This window comes from Peromyscus eremicus, chromosome 23, assembly GCF_949786415.1.
Source record: "Peromyscus eremicus chromosome 23, PerEre_H2_v1, whole genome shotgun sequence".
Taxonomy (NCBI): Eukaryota; Metazoa; Chordata; class Mammalia; order Rodentia; family Cricetidae; genus Peromyscus; species Peromyscus eremicus.
In genome coordinates, this window is record NC_081438.1 from 26602372 (window position 1) to 26625980 (window position 23609).

Consider the following 23609-nt stretch of genomic DNA (forward strand, 5'->3'; position numbering starts at 1 on the left):
GTGTCTCAGGTTTTGGAGCTGGTGTCTCGGGTTCTGGAGCTGGTGTCTCAGGTTCTGGATTTGGTGTTTCGGGTTCTGGAGCTGGTGTCTCGGGTTCAGGATTTGGTGTCTCAGGTTCTGGAGCTGGTGTCTCAGGTTTTGGAGCTGGTGTCTCTGGTTCTGGAGCTGGTGTGTCGGGTTCAGGTTTTGGTGTCTCGGGTTCTGGAGCTGGTGTCTCAGGTTCTGGTGCTGGTGTCTCGGGTTCAGGTTTTGGTGTCTCAGGTTCTGGAGTTGGTGTTGAGGGTTCTGGAGCTGGTGACTCGGGTTCTGGAGCTGGTGACTCAGGTTCTGGAGCTGGTGTCTCGGGTTCTGGAGCTGGTGTGTCTGGTTCTGGAGCTGGTGTCTCGGGTTCAGGTTTTGGTGTTTCGGGTTCTGGAGCTGGTGTCTCGGGTTCTGGAGCTGGTGTCTCGGGTTCAGGTTTTGGTGTCTCAGGTTTTGGAGCTGGTGTCTCGGGTTCTGGAGCTGGTGTCTCGGGTTCTGGAGCTGGTGTCTCGGGTTCAGGTTTTGGTGTCTCGGGTTCTGGAGTTGGTGTCTCGGGTTCTGGAGCTGGTGTCTCGGGTTCAGGCTTTGGTGTCTCGGGTTCTGGAGCTGGTGTCTCGGGTTCTGGAGCTGGTGTGTTGGGTTCAGGTTTTGGTGTCTCGGGTTCTGGAGCTGGTGTGTCGGGTTCTGGAGCTGGTGTGTCGGGTTCTGGAGCTGGTGTGTCGGGTTCAGGTTTTGGTGTCTCGGGTTCTGGAGCTGGTGTCTCAGGTTTTGGAGCTGGTGTGTTGGGTTCAGGTTTTGGTGTCTCGGGTTCTGGAGCTGGTGTCTCAGGTTTAGGAGCTGGTGTCTCGGGTTCTGGAGCTGGTGTCTCGGGTTTTGGAGCTGGTGTCTCGGGTTCAGGTTTTGGTGTCTCGGGTTCTGGAGTTGGTGTCTCGGGTTCTGGAGCTGGTGTCTCGGGTTCAGGTGCTGGCGTCTCGGGTTCAGGTTTTGGTGTCTCAGGTTCTGGAGTTGGTGTTGAGGGTTCTGGAGCTGGTGACTCGGGTTCTGGAGCTGGTGACTCGGGTTCTGGAGCTGGTGTCTCGGGTTCTGGAGCTGGTGTCTCGGGTTCTGGAGCTGGTGTCTCGGGTTCAGGTTTTGGTGTCTCGGGTTCTGGGGCTGGTGTCTCAGGTTTAGGAGCTGGTGTCTCGGGTTCTGGAGCTGGTGTCTCGGGTTCTGGAGCTGGTGTCTCGGGTTCTGGAGTTGGTGTCTCGGGTTCAGGTTTTGGTGTCTCGGGTTCTGGAGTTGGTGTCTCGGGTTCTGGAGCTGGTGTCTCGGGTTCAGGTGCTCGTGTCTCGGGTTCTGGAGTTGGTGTTGATGGTTCTGGAGTTGGTGTCTCGGGTTCTGGAGCTGGTGTCTCGGGTTCTGGAGCTGGTGTCTCGGGTTCAGGTTTTGGTGTCTCGGGTTCTGGAGTTGGTGTTGAGGTTTCTGGAGCTGGTGTCTCGGGTTCAGGTTTTGGTGTCTCAGGTTCTGGAGTTGGTGTTGAGGGTTCTGGAGCTGGTGACTCGGGTTCTGGAGCTGGTGACTCGGGTTCTGGAGCTGGTGTCTCGGGTTCTGGAGCTGGTGTCTCGGGTTCAGGCTTTGGTGTTTCAGGTTCTGGAGCTGGTGTCTCGGGTTCTGGAGCTGGTGTCTCGGGTTCAGGTTTTGGTGTCTCAGGTTTTGGAATTGGTGTCTCGGGTTCTGGAGCTGGTGTCTCGGGTTCTGGAGTTGGTGTCTCGGGTTCAGGTTTTGGTGTCTCGGGTTTTGGAGCTGGTGTCTCGGGTTCTGGTGCTGGTGTCTCGGGTTCTGGAGCTGGTGTGTTGGGTTCAGGTTTTGGTGTCTCGGGTTCTGGAGCTGGTGTCTCGGGTTCTGGAGACGGTTTGTCAGGTTCAGGTATTGGTGTCTCGGGTTCTGGAGCTGGTGTCTCGGGTTCAGGTTTTGGTGTCTCGGGTTCAGGTTTTGGTGTTTCGGGTTCTGGAGCTGGTGTCTCGGGTTCAGGTTTTGGTGTCTCAGGTTTTGGAGCTGGTGTCTCAGGTTTTGGAGCTGGTGTCTCGGGTTCTGGAGCTGGTGTCTCGGGTTCTGGAGTTGGTGTCTCGGGTTCAGGTTTTGGTGTCTCGGGTTCTGGAGTTGGTGTCTCGGGTTCTGGAGCTGGTGTCTCGGGTTCAGGCTTTGGTGTCTCGGGTTCTGGAGCTGGTGTCTCGGGTTCTGGAGCTGGTGTGTTGGGTTCAGGTTTTGGTGTCTCGGGTTCTGGAGCTGGTGTCTCGGGTTCTGGAGACGGTTTGTCAGGTTCAGGTATTGGTGTCTCGGGTTCTGGAGCTGGTGTCTCGGGTTCAGGTTTTGGTGTCTCGGGTTCAGGTTTTGGTGTTTCGGGTTCTGGAGCTGGTGTCTCGGGTTCAGGTTTTGGTGTCTCAGGTTCTGGAGCTGGTGTCTCGGGTTCAGGTTTTGGTGTCTCAGGTTCTGGAGCTGGTGTCTCAGGTTTTGGAGCTGGTGTCTCGGGTTCTGGAGCTGGTGTGTCGGGTTTTGGAGCTGGTGTGTCGGGTTCCGGAGCTGGTGTCTCGGGTTCAGGTTTTGGTGTTTCGGGTTCTGGAGCTGGTGTCTCGGGTTCTGGAGCTGGTGTCTCAGGTTCTGGAGCTGGTGTGTCGGGTTCAGGTTTTGGTGTCTCGGGTTCTGGAGCTGGTGTCTCAGGTTCTGGTGCTGGTGTCTCGGGTTCAGGTTTTGGTGTCTCAGGTTCTGGAGTTGGTGACTCGGGTTCTGGAGCTGGTGACTCGGGTTCTGGAGCTGGTGTGTCGGGTTCTGGAGCTGGTGTGTCGGGTTCAGGTTTTGGTGTCTCGGGTTCTGGAGCTGGTGTCTCGGGTTCAGGTTTTGGTGTCTCGGGTTCAGGTTTTGGTGTTTCGGGTTCTGGAGCTGGTGTCTCGGGTTCAGGTTTTGGTTGCTCAGGTTCTGGAGCTGGTGTCTCGGGTTCAGGTTTTGGTGTCTCAGGTTCTGGAGCTGGTGTCTCTGGTTCTGGAGCTGGTGTGTCGGGTTCTGGAGCTGGTGTCTCGGGTTCAGGTTTTGGTGTTTCAGGTTCTGGAGCTGGTGTCTCAGGTTCTGGAGCTGGTGTCTCGGGTTCAGGTTTTGGTGTCTCAGGTTTTAGAGCTGGTGTCTCGGGTTCTGGAGCTGGTGTCTCGGGTTCTGGAGCTGGTGTCTCGGGTTCTGGAGTTGGTGTCTCGGGTTCAGGTTTTGGTGTCTCGGGTTCTGGAGTTGGTGTCTCGGGTTCTGGAGCTGGTGTCTCGGGTTCAGGCTTTGGTGTCTCGGGTTCTGGAGCTGGTGTCTCGGGTTCTGGAGCTGGTGTGTTGGGTTCAGGTTTTGGTGTCTCGGGTTCTGGAGCTGGTGTCTCGGGTTCTGGAGATGGTTTGTCAGGTTCAGGTATTGGTGTCTCGGGTTCTGGAGCTGGTGTCTCGGGTTCAGGTTTTGGTGTCTCGGGTTCAGGTTTTGGTGTTTCGGGTTCTGGAGCTGGTGTCTCGGGTTCAGGTTTTGGTGTCTCAGGTTCTGGAGCTGGTGTCTCGGGTTCAGGTTTTGGTGTCTCAGGTTCTGGAGCTGGTGTCTCGGGTTTTGGAGCTGGTGTCTCGGGTTCTGGAGCTGGTGTGTCGGGTTTTGGAGCTGGTGTGTCGGGTTCCGGAGCTGGTGTCTCGGGTTCAGGTTTTGGTGTTTCGGGTTCTGGAGCTGGTGTCTCGGGTTCTGGAGCTGGTGTCTCAGGTTCTGGAGCTGGTGTGTCGGGTTCAGGTTTTGGTGTCTCGGGTTCTGGAGCTGGTGTCTCAGGTTCTGGTGGTGGTGTCTCGGGTTCAGGTTTTGGTGTCTCAGGTTCTGGAGTTGGTGTTGAGGGTTCTGGAGCTGGTGACTCGGGTTCTGGAGCTGGTGTGTCGGGTTCTGGAGCTGGTGTGTCGGGTTCAGGTTTTGGTGTCTCGGGTTCTGGAGCTGGTGTCTCGGGTTCAGGTTTTGGTGTCTCGGGTTCAGGTTTTGGTGTTTCGGGTTCTGGAGCTGGTGTCTCGGGTTCAGGTTTTGGTGTCTCAGGTTCTGGAGCTGGTGTCTCGGGTTCAGGTTTTGGTGTCTCAGGTTCTGGAGCTGGTGTCTCAGGTTTTGGAGCTGGTGTCTCGGGTTCTGGAGCTGGTGTGTCGGGTTCTGGAGCTGGTGTGTCGGGTTCCGGAGCTGGTGTCTCAGGTTCAGGTTTTGGTGTTTCGGGTTCTGGAGCTGGTGTCTCGGGTTCTGGAGCTGGTGTCTCGGGTTCTGGAGCTGGTGTGTCGGGTTCAGGTTTTGGTGTCTCGGGTTCTGGAGCTGGTGTCTCAGGTTCTGGTGGTGGTGTCTCGGGTTCAGGTTTTGGTGTCTCAGGTTCTGGAGTTGGTGTCTCGGGTTCTGGAGCTGGTGACTCGGGTTCTGGAGCTGGTGTGTCGGGTTCTGGAGCTGGTGTGTCGGGTTCAGGTTTTGGTGTCTCGGGTTCTGGAGCTGGTGTCTCGGGTTCAGGTTTTGGTGTCTCGGGTTCAGGTTTTGGTGTTTCGGGTTCTGGAGCTGGTGTCTCGGGTTCAGGTTTTGGTGTCTCAGGTTCTGGAGCTGGTGTCTCGGGTTCAGGTTTTGGTGTCTCAGGTTCTGGAGCTGGTGTCTCTGGTTCTGGAGCTGGTGTGTCGGGTTCTGGAGCTGGTGTCTCGGGTTCAGGTTTTGGTGTTTCAGGTTCTGGAGCTGGTGTCTCAGGTTCTGGAGCTGGTGTCTCGGGTTCAGGTTTTGGTGTCTCAGGTTTTAGAGCTGGTGTCTCGGGTTCTGGAGCTGGTGTCTCGGGTTCTGGAGCTGGTGTCTCGGGTTCTGGAGTTGGTGTCTCGGGTTCAGGTTTTGGTGTCTCGGGTTCTGGAGTTGGTGTCTCGGGTTCTGGAGCTGGTGTCTCGGGTTCAGGCTTTGGTGTCTCGGGTTCTGGAGCTGGTGTCTCGGGTTCTGGAGCTGGTGTGTTGGGTTCAGGTTTTGGTGTCTCGGGTTCTGGAGCTGGTGTCTCGGGTTCTGGAGATGGTTTGTCAGGTTCAGGTATTGGTGTCTCGGGTTCTGGAGCTGGTGTCTCGGGTTCAGGTTTTGGTGTCTCGGGTTCAGGTTTTGGTGTTTCGGGTTCTGGAGCTGGTGTCTCGGGTTCAGGTTTTGGTGTCTCAGGTTCTGGAGCTGGTGTCTCAGGTTCAGGTTTTGGTGTCTCAGGTTCTGGAGCTGGTGTCTCAGGTTTTGGAGCTGGTGTCTCGGGTTCTGGAGCTGGTGTGTTGGGTTTTGGAGCTGGTGTGTCGGGTTCCGGAGCTGGTGTCTCGGGTTCAGGTTTTGGTGTTTCGGGTTCTGGAGCTGGTGTCTCGGGTTCTGGAGCTGGTGTCTCAGGTTCTGGAGCTGGTGTGTCGGGTTCAGGTTTTGGTGTCTCGGGTTCTGGAGCTGGTGTCTCAGGTTCTGGTGGTGGTGTCTCGGGTTCAGGTTTTGGTGTCTCAGGTTCTGGAGTTGGTGTTGAGGGTTCTGGAGCTGGTGACTCGGGTTCTGGAGCTGGTGTGTCGGGTTCTGGAGCTGGTGTGTCGGGTTCAGGTTTTGGTGTCTCGGGTTCTGGAGCTGGTGTCTCGGGTTCTGGAGCTGGTGTCTCAGGTTTTGGAGCTGGTGTGTCGGGTTCAGGTTTTGGTGTCTCGGGTTCTGGAGCTGGTGTCTCAGGTTCTGGTGCTGGTGTCTCGGGTTCAGGTTTTGGTGTCTCAGGTTCTGGAGTTGGTGTTGAGGGTTCTGGTGCTGGTGTCTCGGGTTCTGGAGCTGGTGTCTCGGGTTCAGGTTTTGGTGTCTCAGGTTCTGGAGCTGGTGTCTCGGGTTCTGGTGCTGGTGTCTCGGGTTCAGGTTTTGGTGTTTCGGGTTCTGGAGCTGGTGTCTCGGGTTCAGGTTTTGGTGTCTCAGGTTCTGGAGCTGGTGTCTCGGGTTCAGGTTTTGGTGTCTCAGGTTCTGGAGCTGGTGTCTCAGGTTTTGGAGCTGGTGTCTCGGGTTCTGGAGCTGGTGTGTCGGGTTCTGGAGCTGGTGTGTCGGGTTCCGGAGCTGGTGTCTCAGGTTCAGGTTTTGGTGTTTCGGGTTCTGGAGCTGGTGTCTCGGGTTCTGGAGCTGGTGTGTCGGGTTCAGGTTTTGGTGTCTCGGGTTCTGGAGCTGGTGTCTCAGGTTCTGGTGGTGGTGACTCGGGTTCAGGTTTTGGTGTCTCAGGTTCTGGAGTTGGTGTCTCGGGTTCTGGAGCTGGTGTCTCGGGTTCTGGAGCTGGTGTGTCGGGTTCAGGTTTTGGTGTCTCGGGTTCTGGAGCTGGTGTCTCGGGTTCTGGAGCTGGTGTCTCAGGTTTTGGAGCTGGTGTGTCGGGTTCAGGTTTTGGTGTCTCGGGTTCTGGAGCTGGTGTCTCAGGTTCTGGTGCTGGTGTCTCGGGTTCAGGTTTTGGTGTCTCAGGTTCTGGAGTTGGTGTTGAGGGTTCTGGAGCTGGTGACTCGGGTTCTGGAGCTGGTGACTCGGGTTCTGGAGCTGGTGTGTCGGGTTCAGGTTTTGGTGTCTCGGGTTCTGGAGCTGGTGTCTCGGGTTCTGGAGCTGGTGTCTCAGGTTTTGGAGCTGGTGTGTCGGGTTCAGGTTTTGGTGTCTCTGGTTCTGGAGCTGGTGTCTCAGGTTCTGGTGCTGGTGTCTCGGGTTCAGGTTTTGGTGTCTCAGGTTCTGGAGTTCGTGTTGAGGGTTCTGGTGCTGGTGTCTCGGGTTCTGGAGCTGGTGTCTCGGGTTCAGGTTTTGGTGTCTCGGGTTCTGGAGCTGGTGTCTCGGGTTCTGGTGCTGGTGTCTCGGGTTCAGGTTTTGGTGTCTCGGTTTCTGGAGCTGGTGTCTCGGGTTCTGGAGCTGGTGTCTCGGGTTCTGGAGCTGGTGTGTCGGGTTCTGGAGCTGGTGTGTCGGTTTCTGGAGCTGGTGACTCGTGTTCTGGAGCTGGTTTCTCGGGTTCTGGAGCTGGTGTCTCGGGTTCTGGTGCTGGTGTCTCGGGTTCAGGTTTTGGTGTCTCGGTTTCTGGAGCTGGTGTCTCGGTTTCTGGAGCTGGTGTCTCGGGTTCTGGAGCTGGTGTCTCGGGTTCTGTAGCTGGTGTCTCGGGTTCTGGAGCTGGTGTCTCGGGTTCTGGAGCTGGTGTGTCGGGTTCTGGAGCTGGTGTGTCGGGTTCTGGAGCTGGTGTTTCGGGTTCTGGAGCTGGTGTTTCAGGTTCTGGAGCTGGTGTGTCGGGTTCCGTTGTCCCGCTCTGTCCCTCTCGCTCGTCTGTGATCTCCCTCGTCTCCCGCGTGTCTCGTTCTCTTCTCCCTGCACAGGACGGACATTTTTTTAGTGAATATTTCACGCCTTTACCAATGGGTGTCAGTGTGTCGTCCTCGTGTGTGACCTCTCCTTTCCTTTTTTTTTTGTTTTCACTGGGCCTCACAATGATCGTGCACTCCTGCCGTCTGTGCTGTTGTGTGTTTGTGTGTTCGTGTTTTCTGTGTTTATCTTTGGCACTTGTGGAAGTGATTTACGTGTTTCCTGCACCTGGAGTCACTAGTGCTCTGTCCTCCCTCGTCCTCCAGCCTTCAGTCACTATCGGCTTTTACACTGACCCTCTCAATCTGGGATCTGTGTGTGTGTGTGTGTGAAAACACAATTCCTCGTGTTTGCACTATTGTCTGTCTCTGTGAAACACGCTAATTTCATGTTTTCACCACAACGTGCGTCGTCACTGTGTTTCCCCGTGTTGTTCTTTTTTCACACTTGTTTACCTGACTTTGTAGAGTGTTGGTGTCCGTGCGTGACCTTTGCGTCAAGGTCAGAGCACAAGGCCCGTTTTCCTCTCTGGGCCACGGATTCACCATCAGTTGTGTTCGTGCCCCCTCCCTGTCCTCGTGCCCACGTCCAGTTTCCTGGTTTGCTTTGTTTGTCACGTGGACACGCGTCACAATTATTTGAGAAACACAACAGAGAAAGTGCGTCTGTCACACTGTGCTGAGCAGGCGAGTGTGCGCGGCCTTTTCGCACTTACACCCTCACGACGGTCGGAACCGCCCGTGCCCCGCCCCCACCCCAACGCTGTGTAAAGAAAATGTTCACGGCGACGGCCTTGTGAGCTTTTGTCTCGTTCAGTGATTGACATCGACCCAAGTGACTGTTGGCACAAGGATTCCCCACCCCCGCGTGTGCACACTTCTCCCCACCCCCGCGTGTGCACACTTCTCCCCACCCTCGCGTGTGCACACTTCTGCCCACCCCCGCGTGTGCACACTTCTCCCCACCCCCGTGTGTGCACACTTCTCGTTGGTGTCACAGTGGGTGGCCTCCCGGAGGGGCGTGGCACGGGGTGGGCCCCAGCGCACATCCCTGTGCCCCGTGGTTGTGAACTCCCCACTGTGGCTCCGTGCCCGCCGCAGTGACAGGCGTGGATTCCACCCTCGGACCCCACAGGCCACGTGGTGAACACTTTCTCCTCAAAGTGACAGATGAGTGTGAGCCAAACCCGCCGTCCCCTCCCCAGTGCGGTCGCCGTGGTGAACAGAGTAGAGTGAGTTACCGTGGCCGTCGGTCTCCGTGGTCACCGGGCGCCGAGTCTCCCGGGGTCCGGATCCTCCTCCGTCCCACACGCCTGTGCTTCCGGTGATCTCTGGAAGAGACGGGGACGTTGGTGCAACCGAGCCACCCCTGAGCGCCTGGGGCCGTGGCCGGAAGTCAGCCACGGAAAACGTCAACCCCTGGGACAGAGACCCGGAAGTCAGCCACGGAAAACGTCAACCCCTGGGATGGTGACCCGGAAGTCAGCCTCAGCCACGGCCACCATGGGAGTCTGCGTGGATCGAAGCCTTCATTGTGAGTCACCAAAATGTGACATCTGCGTCTTTCTGAAACACGCAAGGACCGAAAATGTATCCAAAATCCAAGTGTGATACGTGTGAAGTGTGCGTGGCAGCTCACTCTCCTGTGTCGCCTCTCGCGACTTCACCGAAGCCTTCGTGCTCTGTCTGTGTAACACCAGCAAATGCTGCTGCCTGCCACACCTCAGCCCGGTTCACCACGCCTCCGTCTTACACACTGCAGCACGTTTACGGTTATTCCGAGTTTCAGGCTCTTGGAACTTGGAGAGATGTCTGGGGTGGTAAACGGGCTTGGTGCGCACGCGTGAGGACCTGAGTGCAAACCCCCAGCACCAACATGAAAACTGGGCACAGTGGGGTGAGCTGTCACCACAGCCCGGGGCCCGGGGGCATGCCAGCCGGCCCGAGCAAACCCGTGAGCTCCAGGTTCAATAAGAGACTCTCTCAAAACTGGGGTGGGAGCCAGGCGTGGGGGTCAGACCTCTAACCGCGGCAGAGGAGGGTCTCTGAGTTCAAGGCCCAGTAAAAGGCCTTGTCTCAAAAATAAATAAATAAATAAATAAATAAATAAAGAAAGAAAGAAAGAAAGAAAGAAAGAAAGAAAGAAAAAAATGGACACGACAGTAACTTAGGAAGACACCCAACACCTTTTCACCCACGTGTGCACACAGACGTATCCACAAACACACACAGATAAAATTTCTTGCATTCTTGTGGACAATAGTGGTTTAGTTATGGAAAGCAAAGGTTTCACATTCCCTGCCAAACTGGGATCACGTTAGTATATTTTTAGTTGTATCACGTTAGACAAACAAGCGCGCCCGCCTCACTGGTGTATAAATTTGCTTTCACTCTCCGTAAACCGTAAACTACGTCTATGCGCAGATAACTGTTTGAAAATGAATTTCTTTATGATTCGCTATGAGTTAATGTTTGATTTGTGGATCTATTTTATATGCCTGGATACGCTGGGCTGTCTAAAAATTTAAAGAATTAACAAGTTAAAGCGTAGGCGAATGTAATTCAAGGCAAGGGGCCACGTCCCACCCCACGCAGGCAGCGGAATGTGCCAGCTTTAGCCAAGTGGCTCTGGCTGTAGCGTCGTGAAGGGAGTGTGGAATCTTCCTGTGAGGTCAAGGAACGCGGCTGAGGTCTGCTGTGTGCAGGGGCCAGTGTGTGAAGCTGCGAGGATGAATTGTGCTGGAGACCCCAAGATGCTGGAGATGTCAGAGCTGTGGGAAGCCGGCCAAGAAGAGCTGCAGCCGGGGCGTGCCGCCGGCCAAGGAGCACAGCAATAGAGAAAGAGCTAAAACACCCCGTAAGCGCACGGCAATTCAAAAGATACGAAAATGCTGTGTGTGTGTGTGTGTGTGTGTGTGTGTGTGTGTGTGCGCGCAATATGTGTGCAGTGCACGCGCACGTGGAGGGCAGAGGTTAACCTGCAGCGTCATTTCTCAGGAGCCCATCACCTTATCTGTCGTGACTGCGTCTCCTAAACCTCGCTGTTTGGTAGGCTGGTTGACCAGGAAGCCCTGGGACGCTGCCTTGTCCCTGCATCCTCAGTGCTGGGGTTTCAGAGGCTCACACCACACACCACACACAGCTTTTCCACGGGTGCTGGGACTGAACTCAGGTTCTTTTTTTTTAAAATAACTTATTTATTTTTATTTATTTGTTTTGCCTGCATGTATGTCTGTGTGAGAGTGTCAGATCTTGGAGTTACAGACAGTTGTGAGCTGCCATGTGGGTGCTGGGAATTGAACCCTGGTCCTCTGGAAGAGCAACCAGTGCTCTTAACCTCTTAGCCATCACTTCAGCCCCGAACTCAGGTTCTTATGATTACGTAGCAAGCACTTTACGTGGCTACGCTGGATCCCCCTCCCCTGAAAGGTGACGTTTCAATATACCGGAGACCAGACGGAAAAGGACAAGGATTCCTGGGAGAGGTGAAGAGAACCTGGATCACCTCAGCTCGCTGGCCTGAAAGGACTTTCTGGAAGCAGTAGGGAGAGGTGAACGTGGGCGGAGGCGGGAAGGCTCCCTGAGTTGAGGAGCGGCTGTGACGAGAACCCCGAGAGAGATGGAGGCACCTGGAGTTTGTGGTGCGCAGCTTCGTGAGCAGAGAGAGGGCTGGCTGGTTTTACGTCCACTCGACACAAGCTGGAGTCAGTGGGGAAGAGGGAGCCCCAGTTGAGGAAATGCCCTGTAACAGTGGTTCTCGGCCTTCCTAACGCTGCGACCCTTCAATACAGTCCCTCATGCTGTGGGGACCCCCTCAACCATAGAATTTTCATTGTTACTTTGTAACTGCAATTTTGCTACTGTTATGAATCGCAATGTAAATATCTGCGTTTTCTGATGGTCTTAGGCAAACTCTTGTGAGTCTTTCGACCCCCAAAGGGGTCACGACCCACGGTTGAAAACTGCTGCTGTGTGAGATCAGGCTGTAGGCAAACCTGTAGAGTATTTTCTTAATTACAGATTGATGTGGGAGGGCCAGCCCATTGTGGGTGGAGCCACCCCTGTGGTCCTGGGCTCTAATAAGAAAGCAGGCTGAACAAGCCAGTAAGCAGCGTCCCTCCATGGCCTCTGCATCGGCTCCTGCCTCCAGGTTCCTGTCCTGCCTGAGTTCCTGTCCTGACTTCCTTCCATGATGGACAGTGATGTGGAAGTGTAAGCGAAATGAGTCCTTATCTTCCCAGGTCGCTTTGGTCACGGTGTTTTATCACAGCAATAGAAACTCTAACTAGGACAGAGAGATGGGTGCGGGCTTCTCCCGGGGGTGATTAAGCTCGGTGCTAGTTAGTGCTCAACTCTGAACAAAGTACCCGAGGCCAGAGGACGGTGTAGGAAAAGACGAGAAGGAACAGGAGCTGGAGCTTGCTGTCACATAGGGAACAGCGCTGCCCCCGTGGGTCAGGCTGGAGGAGCCTGTGCCTCACAGGGCACCGAAGGAAGGACCCGGGATGACTTTGCTTCACTAATAGCGAATGGCAGCAGGGCCTGGTGACTCAGAACTCCAATCCTCAGTACACAGAGGCTGAGGCAGGAGGGTCACAAGTTTGAGGACAGCCTGGCCAACTTAATGAGATCCTGTCTGAAAATAGAGGTTGGAAGAGATTGGGGAAGAAGGATGGGGGCTGGGGTGTGGCTCAGTGGTAGAGCACCTGCCTAGAATCCCCCAGTGAGGGGCTGGGGTGTGGCTCAGTGGGAGAGCACCTGCCTAGAATCCCCCAGTGAGGGGCTGAGGTGTGGCTCAGTGGTAGAGCCCCTGTCTAGAATCCCCCAGTGAGGGGCTGGGGTGTGACTCAGTGGTAGAGCACCTGCCTAGAATCCCCCAGTGAGGGGCTGGGGTGTGGCTCAGTGGTAGAGCACCTGCCTAGAATCCCCCAGTGAGGGGCTGGGGTGTGGCTCAGTGGTAGAGCACCTGCCTAGAATCCCCCAGTGAGGGGCTGGGGTGTGGCTCAGTGGTAGAGCACCTGCCTAGAATCCCCCAGTGAGGGGCTGGGGTGTGGCTCAGTGGTAGAGCACCTGCCTAGAATCCCCCAGTGAGGGGCTGGGGTGTGGCTCAGTGGTAGAGCCCCTGCCTAGAATCCCCCAGTGAGGGGCCGGGGTGTGGCTCAGTGGGAGAGCACCTGCCTAGAATCTCTCAGTTAGAGACTGGGCATGTGGCTCAGGGAGAGAGAATGCTTTCCTAGTATGTGGTAAGGCCCCCAGGGTTCAATCTCCAGCACTGCCCCCCAAAATATTAGCTATGATAATTCTTTTGGACAACTTTAAACAGCATAATGCATGAATAATTTAAATTCAAGAAAAGTAAGGGAACCAAAAAGTATGTAAACAATAATGTCCCTCAAAATAACAAACACAAAATAACTCTAAGTTCACTCGCTCAAGAAGTTCAACTCCTTCCCAACACAAAACATACCAAGGAAATGTCTAAAATGTTCCTATTCTATAGATATTTAAAGGGAATTTCATCAGCAACTGGCTTCAGTGTGTTTCACAGCTTGGACTAAATGAAGAGATTTCCTGAAAGACAGACAATAAAAGCTCACTCAAAAAGAAAAGATTAGGGGCCAGCAAGATGGCTCATTACATAAAGGTGATTGCCTCCAAGCCTTACAGTCTGAGTTCAATCCCCTGCCAGCCCAGCCCTTGGGAGGTGGAGACAAGGGAATCTTTTTTTTTTTTTAAAGACTCTATTATGTATACAGGGTTCTGTCTGCACATATCCCTGCAGACCAGAAGAGGGCACCAGATCTCATTACAGATGGTTGTGAGCCACCATGTGGGTGCTGGGAATTGAACTCAGGACCTCTGGAAGAACAGCCAGTGCTTTTAACCGCTGAGCCATCTCTCCAGCTCAGGGAATCAAGTTCAAGGTGAACCTTGAGTACGTGGAGAGTTTGAGGGCAGGTGAGAGTCCCCAGGCCCTTCATCTGAGGACACTGTTGGACAGGTCAGGGGTGGTGGAAAAAGCGTCCTGAGGGAGGACAAGATGGCCTGGTTGCTCCCAGATCTAATTGTTTTTACAGCAGAGACGTGGACCAAAGGTCCAGGCTCTAAACAGGTTTTTCTGGAACCACCCAGTGTGTCCCGGCCTGACACCTACAGGGTAGTGGCCTCAGGTACAGGAGTCCGCGGGTTCACACTCAGTCACCCCTGCGCCATCCTCAGTAGCCCTGACCCCGCTCGCTCCTCAGCAGCGGGAAGAATACAAGGAAGTTCCAGCAGAGGGACAGGGAGGGTGGAGGAAGGGGGGGGGACCAGGCTGTGGAGAGGCATGGGGTGACGGGAAGGGGGACAGGAGGACGCGACCACGATGTACACCAGGCTGTCAGTCTTTCAGTCTTTACCGGTGACTTCTCTAGAGATTTTCACATTGGTTCTGCTCTTTGGAGTGTGGTGTGTAAGTGGTGTGTGTGTGTGTGTGTGTGTGTGTGTGTGTGTGTGTGTGTGATGTCTATGTATGTGTTCATATAAGCACATGCCTGTGGAGGCCAGAGGACAGACTTGACTGTCATTCCTCAGGTGCCATGCACTTTGGTTTTTTTGAGACAGGGACTCCCATTGGTTTGAACTCGCCAAGTAGGCTAGACTGACTAGCCAGTGAACCCCTGGGGTCCTCCTGTCTCCGCCTCCCTGATTACAAGGGCGCACCACCAAGTCTGACTTTATTTTAAAAGACGTATGTGTTTTTTTAAGATGTTACCTATTTCTGTGTGTGCGGCTGTGACTGTGACCTCGAGTCCGTGTGTCCAGGTGGCCAGAAGAGGGCAGTAGATCCCCTCACACCCGAGTTACAGGTGGTTGTGGGCCTCCCAGAGTGGGTGCTCTCATCCTCTGAGCTCTCTCCAGCCCCCTCCCCGACTCTTTTTGGTGGGTCCTGGGAAGTGAACTCGGGTCGCTCTGCTTGCCTTTCCTGACTCCGCTAGCTCCCCAGCCCTGTTTTGCTTGGTTTCTTTTTTGTGTTTTTGGGTTTTTTTCCCCCAATAAAGACACCTTATTATAATGAACTCACAAACAGCATACAGCCAGCTTAAGGAAGCCACTTAAACATCTGCTCTGGAGCTCAGTGAACGTCTGTACATGGAGCTTTGCTTAGGGTTTATGCCTTCACTGTCAATTACATTTTTCTGCACCTATCCAACACACAGACACACACACACACACACACACACGTGCACACACACGTGCACACATGCACACACACACTATAACAGAGTTGGAACCAGAAAAAAAACTTCATAATACCATATCCACACTTATTGACATATGAGCTTATGTACATTATAAAATATTATTCAGTTGTAAAGAATAAGAAATTCATGGAATTTGCAGGAAATGGCTGGATTATGGTATAATAATAATCAGAGTGATACAAACTCAGAAAGAAACACACACACACACACACACACACACACACACACACACACTCACTCCCTCATCTACAAGTCCTAGCCTATAATGCCCGGAGGTAACTATGTCGACAGGCGTGAGCTCTGCCTTTATTTTGCTTGGGTTGGACTGTCTATTTTTGTTTGTTGAGACAGCGTCTGACTAGGTAGCCCAGGCTGGCCTCCGATTCGCTATCCTCCTGCCTTGGCCTTCACAATGGTTACAAGCTGGCTGATTCTGCTGTTAGGGTTGTTTCTGTTGGTTTATTTTTCACTTTTAATTTTGACCAACTATTGAGAAATCGATTGCCCAGGTTGAGGCTGAAAGAGGATTTTAGAAGGTAAGAGCTCCAGGGGAGGGCCAAGCAGACAGAGGACATGGCTGGGACACGACGTGGACATGAGTGGCCAGAATGACGGGTCCTTCTGCCTCTCTCCACCACCAGCTCACCTCCCCCAGTGTTCTTTCTTTCTTTCTTCCTTTTGGTTTTTTGAGACAGGGTTTCTCTTTGTAGCCCTAGCTGTCCTAGAACTCACTTCGTAGACCAGGCTGGCCTCGAAATCACAGAGATTCTCCTGGCTCTGCCTCCCGAGTGCTGGGATTAAAGGTGTGCGCCACCACCGCCCGGGTATTTTAATTTTTATTGCATTCACTTACGACTTATTTCTTTATTTGGGGATGGTCTCGTGTGCCATCACACATGGGTGGGCAGTCAGAGGACAACCTTCAGGAGTCGGTCCCCTCCCTTCATGATGTAGGACCAAACTCAGGTCATCTGGCTTGAGCACTGGCCCAACAATTACGATTCTAAAGAAAGTCGGGCTGTAGCTCAATGGTAGAATGCTTGCCTAGCTAGCGTGAGGCCCCGGGTGGGAACCCCAGAACCACAGGAGAAAAAAAGGAAAGAAGGGAGGGAGGGAGAGAAGAAAGAAAGAAAGGAAGGAAGGAAGGGAGGAAGGAAGGGACAGAGAGAGAAGAAGGGGAAATGGGGGGAGGAAATGGGAAGAAGAATCAATCCCTGCTTCTGCCCGTCTCCCCACATTCTTTTTCTGTTATCAGAATTAAAGCCATAACCCTCAGCCCCTCAGGAGACCCCCGTCTGTTTTGTTTTGCTTTGCTGTGACATCCTTATTTGACAATAGTCTTACCAGGGCATCGTGTCAAAGCGAGGTCATTCACACGATCCCTAACCCAACATCACCAGTGTCCTTACACATGGGAAAATCTGGAGCCAACACAGATGTGTACATGGGGAGATTGTCGTGGAAACCAAGAAAGCAGAGGCAGATGAGGGTCACAAAACACCAGAAATTTGTCAGCAGCCAACCCGGGTCCTGGGGACAGACCCTCGCAGAGCGCCTTCTAAATGAGTGAGGCGGGCTGGCGAGCTGGCTCAGCCGGTAAAGACACTTGGCGCCTAACAGGATGGCCTGAGTTGCATCCCCGGATCCCACATGGTGGAAGGACAGAACTGATTTCTCCAAGCTGTCCTCTAACCTCCCCTTCAACACACACCAGGTAAATCAAAACAATAGCAACATCAAAGATGGACACCCTGCTTGAGCCCTCTAGCCGGAAATGGGAGACGAGAATTCTCTGCCGTTCTAAGCCACCTGGGTTGTGGGTTGTTGCTATGGCAATCCGGGAGTGGGACGGTGATGGAAATAAAGGATGGGTCAAGTGCCCGGGACCGGTGAAAGGCAGTGGGTGAGAAGGCACTTGTGGACAGGATACTCAAGGCCTTAGTCACTGTCATCATGGGTGTGGGACAAGAGGGTAATTGCTAAGGCTGAACATTGGTAGACAAGCCCAGAAGACACTGTGTCTCACTAATATATCACATAACCAGGAGAAAGATAAGAGGGCATCTTCCAGGCAGGGCTTAGCTGAGATCACTGAAGTATTTTTGTAGCTACACCCTGCCCAGTCATAGCCAAGTCCAACGACCTTGAAGAGGCATAGTGCCCTGGACCCCTGGATAAGGGATGCGGAAGGACCCAGATGCTAATGGACTCTGATCAGGATCCTGGAGACCAGGCCCCAGGGAGGAGGGAGCGTATGGAATTCAGCAGAGCAGAAAGAATCTGGAAGCTTCCGTTGTATAGAGGGGGAAACAGAGGCTAGAGATGAATGGGCCATAGCATAGGGGGTGTGAGAAAGCAGTAGAGAGGAGATAGAGATAGAGATAGAGATAGAGAGAGAGAGAGAGAGAGAGAGAGAGAGAGAGAGAGAGAGAGAGAGAGGCAGGCAGGCAGAGAGTGGAGTGGAGGGATGACAGAGCGCTGGGAAACTCCTGCCCTACTGGGATCCGGCAGGAGCTTAGATGCCGTCCCCATAAGAACTGCCCTTCTCTCCTCCATGCCAAGTCCTCAGGAGAGAGGAGTTGGTAGGGGCCATGGCCTAGGGTCAGTCCCTGGCAGAGTGAGTTCCAAGGTGGGACAAAGGTCTAAAGGCTTTTATGACGATGGTGTCTTGTCCAAGGTTGAGCAAGAGAACCCCACTCCTGACTCTAAGTCCCCTTCCTGGCCCCCCTGACCCTCCCACGGTGTCATCTAGTTGGGGGAGGAGGGAAGGCTGGGGTCTGTGTGGCTTGCTTCTGCCTCAGTTTCCCTTCCTTCTCTGGGACCAGGCAAAGGGGCAGTCTAACTGGGACCCACTCTCATCTCTTGCTCCCCAGAGCCTGGTTCCCGGGGCCAAGGAGTCCTAAGCAACTAAATTGAATGGATCCTTAGAAATCCCAACGCCCAGGGGCTGGAGAGTTGGCTCTGGGGTTAAGAGCGTTTACTGCTCTGTCGGAGACCGGAGTTCAGATCCCAGCATCCCACGTCAGGGCAGTTCACAAACACCTGTAACTCCAGCTCAAGGAATCCAGCATCCCCTGTGGTCTCCGTGGGTACCCATGTACAGACACACGGACACATAAGTAAAATGAGTTTTAAAAAGAAGAAATCCCAACCTAGGGCTTCACACACGCAAAAGGGAACGCTCTACCCCCGGAGCCTGTCCTGGCAGCCTGGCCCCTGACTGGGCCTCCCACGCTGGGCACGAGACGCTGAGTCACCTGCCTCTCACTAGAGAATTCTAGGAAAGTGCAGTCCCCTCCACTTTTTTTGTTTGTTTGCTTGTCTTTATGGTTTTTTGAGACAGTAGCCCTGGCTGTCCTGGAACTCACTCATTAGACCAAACTGGCCTCAAAGTCAGAGAGATCCACCTGCCTCCGCCTCCCGAGTGCTGGGATTAAAGGCATGTGCTACGATGCCCAGCTTCCCAGTACTTTTTTTGCTTGTTCAATTTGTTTTAGTCAGGGTCTCCCTAAGTAACCCAGGCTAGCTTGGAACTCACTATGTAGACCAGGCTGGCCTCGAACGCATAGAGAACCACCTGCCTCTGCCTCCCGAGTCCTAAACCTCAAGCCACCCTTCCCAGACCCCAGTCTTATTTTTACGTTTTTATTTTGAGACAGGGGCTCACTAAGTTGCCGAGGCTGGCCTTGAACTCACTCTGTAGCAGATCTTGAACTTTCAACCTTTCCTGAGTGACGGGGATGGCAGGCTTTCCCCGCTCAGAATGGACCAACCTTGTCCTCTTAGGGGAGGAAACCGAGACCAGAGAGGAGTTAGTGGAGCAGATCCCCGACAAACAGTTAGGTCATGAGAAAGTTAGAATCTGGGGCTCCATGACAAGACACTGTTTTTCCACTCTTTCCTCGCACACAGAGTCCTTGGGGGCATTGGCGTAGAGAGGGTCACTCGGAAGAGAAACACAGGCTCCATTTAACACGGGTGGGTGTCTACCCCACATCAAAGGGAGAATTCTGTTTAATCCAAGCAGCCATATCACTGACACCTGGTCCTGTCACTCCCTGGAGTGGCGGCAACCCAGAGAGGCAAGTTCATTTGGGGAAAGAAAAGACGTTCAGGGACGCCTAGGGCTGAGGTCAAGTGGAAGATGTCTCAGCTGCCTTTGACGGGAAGGGAGCTCTGCCCTGGAGCCCGGCGGGCGGGTCAGGGATGCAGGCTTGTAGGAAAGGGGCTCAGGACTCAGGACGGCGGCACTGGGAAGCGACTCACCCTGCTCAGCAGCACTGTGTAGGGACAGGAAGTGGAGGATGAGAACCAGCAGGCAGAGGGCCGAAGTTTGCCTCATCCTCCTCGACATCGTGGCAGCGGCGGCGGTGGTGCGGGTAGTCCTGCCTGCTTTGTGCTCTTCGTGGAGGCCGGCAAAATGATTGTGAGGCAGGGAACCCCAGAAATAAAAACAGCCAAGAGACCTTTGACCTCTGAGATACTGAGGGTGCCAGGGGGTTAGTGTGAATAGGAGTTAATCTGACAGCTTCCCGTATGACAGGGGGTGGGGGCTGGCCACCTGGGCCAAAGAGCAAAGGGAGCGGTCCCCTTTCCTGGCCAGAAGAGCGAGCGAGCGCATAGGTGTTCGGGTAGGTAATGAAATTTATCACCCCAGTAGAGGGGTGGTGCAGCAGCCAGCGAGAAGAGAGGAGTCGTGCTCCTGGCCCTTCCACAGAGATGCACGACAGAGCCCAGATCTAAGCAAGAAAGAGGAGTATCCTGGATTTGGCCCTGGCCCCTGGCAAGAGTAGTTCTCCATCATCCCTCCAGCTGTCCCTCTCTCTGTCCTACAGGTACCCCAGCAGGACATGGGGTTCGAGTTATGAGACCCTGAGATGATCAGGAGTACACACACACACACACACACACACACACACACACACACTTAACATCCTGGTCACAGTTTCCCCACCCTCCCAGTCCCTCCCCCCCCCAAGCCCCCTTCTGTTCCCATCCCCCAGTCCATTTCTCCTCTGCAGTAAGACTAAGCACCTCCCCATGTATTAAGGCTGGGCAAGGTGACCCAGTACGGGGAGTAGAGTCCCAAAAGTCAGTAAAAGAGTCGGAGACAGTTCCTGCTTCCACTGTTGGGAGTCCCACAAGAGGGCCAAGCTACACAACTGTAACATGTACACAGAGAGCCCAGGTCAGTCCCATGCAGGCTCCCTGGTTGTCGGTTCAGTCTCTGTGAGCCCTACAAGCCCGGGTTAGTTGATTCTGTGAGTTTTCTTGTGGTGTCCTTGACCCCTCTGGCTCCTACAGTCCTTTCTCCCCCTCTTCTGCAGGATTCCCCGAACTCCACCTAATGTGTGGCTGTGGGTCTCTACATCTGCTTCCATCAATTGCTATATGACGCCTCTCTGGTGACAATTGGACTAGGCACCAATCTGGTCACGGGAGACAGCCGGTTCAGGCTACGTATCCACTATCGCTAGGAGTCTTAGCTGGGGTCATCCTGGGAGACTCCTGGGAGATTCCCTTGTGCCAGGTTTCTACCTGACCCCGAAATGGCCCCCTCCAGCAGTCTCTTTCAGTACTCTCCCTCTCCATCCATCAAGAGTTCTTAAGTGTGTGAGTTCAGAGGTAAGCAAGGCCCTCTTGCCATCCCCATGGCCACCTGGAGTGACCTTGTCCACCTTGAGGGACGATGGAACCAAGCGCTTGGTCCTCGGCCTCTGGAGGTTCCTCCTTGTTGCTCTTGGACCTGAGGCATTCTGTCTCCAAGGCCTGGCCCTGGGTTTGTCCATCCTCAGTGACCTCTGGCAGAGGTGGGCCTGGCCCTGGCCTAGTTGGAAGAGGCAAGTGGTTCAGATGCTGGGATGGGAATGTTTAATCCTAGGGAGGTTGTTCTACCCAGAGAGAGGCGCAAACATTTCCCTCCATTACTTCCAGATGCAATCCACCAGGTAGGTCCCCCTTTCCCCTCTACAACACACACACACACACACATCAGGAAGAGAACATTTTTACTCTGCGTTGAAGAATTGCTTTATTGATTGGGAAATTCCAGAGCAGGGTGGTACCTATACGCAAACAAAGATGCCAAGGTGCTCAGCGTCTTGGGTTCCTGTGACATGGAGGTGACAGTGAGGAGGAGGAGGTGGCCGGCTCTCAGTCCTCGGCTCTTTGCTCCTGTGGTTCATCTTCTGGCAGTGACCCATGGACCAGCTCCGACCACCTCAGATTGGACACACGAAGCTTTGGGACCTGGTGTCAGCTTCGTCTTAACCAGCCGTGGTGGGGACTCTGTTCCTCCCTCCTCTGAAGCTGGATGGGGCACGACGGGGTAGACCAGATGCTTCTGTTTCCACTAAGCTGTGGGTTTCACCACCTCGGGCCTCTGAAAGTTGAGCTAGGGGACGGGAGAGACAGATGAAGTCAAGGAGGGCTTGAGGGGAGCCGGGGAGGGGGAGGGGCAGGGAAAACCCAGGAGGAGGAGAGTGGGCAGCCCCAAGGTGGGGGAAGCGCTGGGCTGTGTCACCTCGGCATTGGGGTCCACGTTCTGCAGGTTTGGCCGGAAGTGGCTGTACCCTTTCTCAAGGGTAAATTTGTCATCTTTCAGATTCTGGCCTGTAGGGAACGGTATGGTTTAAGAGGGAGCCCCTCACCCGCCCCCCCAGAGGAAGCTGGGGCAGCCAAGGGCAGGTGGAATGGGTATGGGGTGGGGGTGGGGGGGGTTCCAGGAAAATGACGATAACTACTTGAACCTTTCAAATCCCTGATGGAGTCTCAGGGGACTTGACTTGAGCCTGGAAGCTGCTCTGGGGTGATGCAGAGACGTCAGGGAAAGAGAGCGGCCTCCCTACCCACCTCGTACTATGTACCGTGGGTCACAAGTCATACCCATGCGGAGTTATCGCCATCCGTGTGAGGCACAGATGGGGTGGAGCCGGGGGCAGCCTCTTGAGTCACGCACCACCCCCCTCACCTACCCGGCCCTTAGCAACTGTGCAAACAGAGCAGACAGCCCGGGTTTTCGGGAAATTGTCTCTGTGGCTCTAGTATTCACCAGCAACACCTACTTCCTCTTCCTGAGTCCTGCAGCTCTTCTTGACTGACTCGGCGCCAGGGCCTGGGGTTTTTTTTTTTCCTTAACATCTTGGCCATTCCTCAGTGGACATCTGAGACCACTTCCTGTCATGGCTGCACTTCTAGGCGGCTGTCCCCTTTCCTCTTTAATTGCCAACCCTCCCATCATCCGCTCAGACTCCTGGTGCTATCTTCAGGTGGGAGAGTCCTCCCCTTCGGCACTCCATCGGGTCCAGGGAGTCGGTGCGCCCCACAGACTTCTCTCTTGGATGCCCAACTCCGTTAGAGCCACCACAGTCCCGAGACTTCAGCTTCAGATGCTCTGCACCTCCCCGACACCCGCCCCAGCCTGCCAGCAACCCCAGCACCCCCCCAACTGCCTCATCTGGTCACCCCTCTACTTCTCACCCCCTGGCCTATGCATTCGATCACCTTGTCCTCATCTCCCACGCTGTCCCCTCAGATCCACCTGAGTGACCCACTTAAAACTCGTCCATAGACTTGGTCATAGATATACCTGTCGACTCAGCGGCTTGGCAGGCTGAGGCAGAAGGCTCGTGGGTTCAAAGCTAGCCTGGGCTACATAGTGAGACCCTGTTCCAGATAAACGAACACATACACAACACCACACACCCAGATCTTTGATCAAAGCCCTCTTTTTTTGGTGGGGGAGGGGGGGCATGCAAATCAGATAGCCTCAAACTTGCTATGTAACAGAAGATGGCCTTGAACCTTTGGCCCCCCTGTGACCACGTCCCTAATGCTGGGATTCCAGGTGTGTGGCACCATGCCTTTTCTTAGGTAGTGCCCCCAACCTAAGAAGGGCCTTTCTTTGTCCACTCAGGGACGGTTTGTAGGAGCAGGAAGCCAACCTCTTGAGGCACTGCTTGGAGATTCAGGCTTAAATTAGAAACCGTCAGTGAGCCCGAACCCCAGGCTGCGTCACACCTGGCTTGGTGTCCCGGTCATGACCTGTGCACTGCTACCCCCTGGCACTCTGACACCCTTGTCTTGTGAGGCAGGAGATGACTCTGAGCCCACCCTGAATCACTAGGAAAGGTCGGCACAGAAGGGGTCATAAAAACAGCCTACGAAGAGGAAACTGTGGGTGTGGTGGGGCACACCTGTAATCCCAGCACCAGAGAGGCAGAATTAGGAGGAGCCTTATGTTCAGGGCCAACCTATGCTACACTGTAGTTTGTTTGAGATCGCCCCGGGCAACACAGTGACAGCAAAGACCCACGCAGGGAAACCGAAGAGGTGACTCAGTTGGTAAAATGTTTGCCTCATAAATGCTTAGGACCTGAGTTTGATCCCCAGCATCCACATAAAAAGCTGAGCACGGTGATGCATGCTTATGACCCCACCACCGGGGAAACAGACTGGTGGGTCCCCGTGACTCTCCGGCCAGCCAGCCTGACCCAATCCGTGAGCCCCAGGTTCCTGTGAGGGAGAACTTGTCCCCCAAAACAACTTGTATAGCTTCAAAGGAACAACACCTGAGACTGACCTCTGCATAGACGTGCACGTGAGCGTGTGCACGAGTGTGTACACATGCATACAGCATGCTTGTTCGCACATGCACACACACAGACACACACACAAACTAGGAAGGTGGAAAGTCTAAGCCTGCTCAGGGGAGGACCTGGGCAGAGGCAGCCATGCTGATTGAAAAAGAAGTTCCATGGCATGGAATGGACAGAGGGAAACTCGGGCAGACACGGCACCAGGGGCCCCTGAGTTGCTCAGGAATCAGGGGAGATTAAGGACAAAGTGGGGATCCCTGGAGAGGGAAGGGGTCATTAATAGGTTATAGAAACAGTAGCTTTGGGGCTGGTACAGGTGGTGGGGAACGGAGCCTTCCAGAGAGTGGTATGATGTATACAGAAACATGGGGGGGGGGATGCTCAGTGGGGGCCCCGGGGATTCAATGGGGAGAAGCTGAAGAAGG

At 54.3% G+C, this 23609-nt stretch overlaps 1 protein-coding gene across 1 annotated transcript in view; it reads right to left on the reverse strand.

Annotated features, from left to right (window-relative positions):
* Muc17 (mucin 17, cell surface associated) overlaps positions 1-21476 on the reverse strand; it is a 47563-nt gene extending 26087 nt beyond the window's left edge. Inside the window, exons 1-3 of the mRNA XM_059249790.1 lie at positions 21440-21476; positions 21111-21199; positions 8585-8762 (exon numbers count right to left, since the gene is read on the reverse strand). Of these exons, the coding sequence (XP_059105773.1) occupies positions 8585-8762; positions 21111-21199; positions 21440-21476 (304 nt within the window). The remainder of the gene's footprint in view (positions 1-8584; positions 8763-21110; positions 21200-21439) is intronic.
* Positions 21477-23609: the final 2133 nt, after the last annotated feature.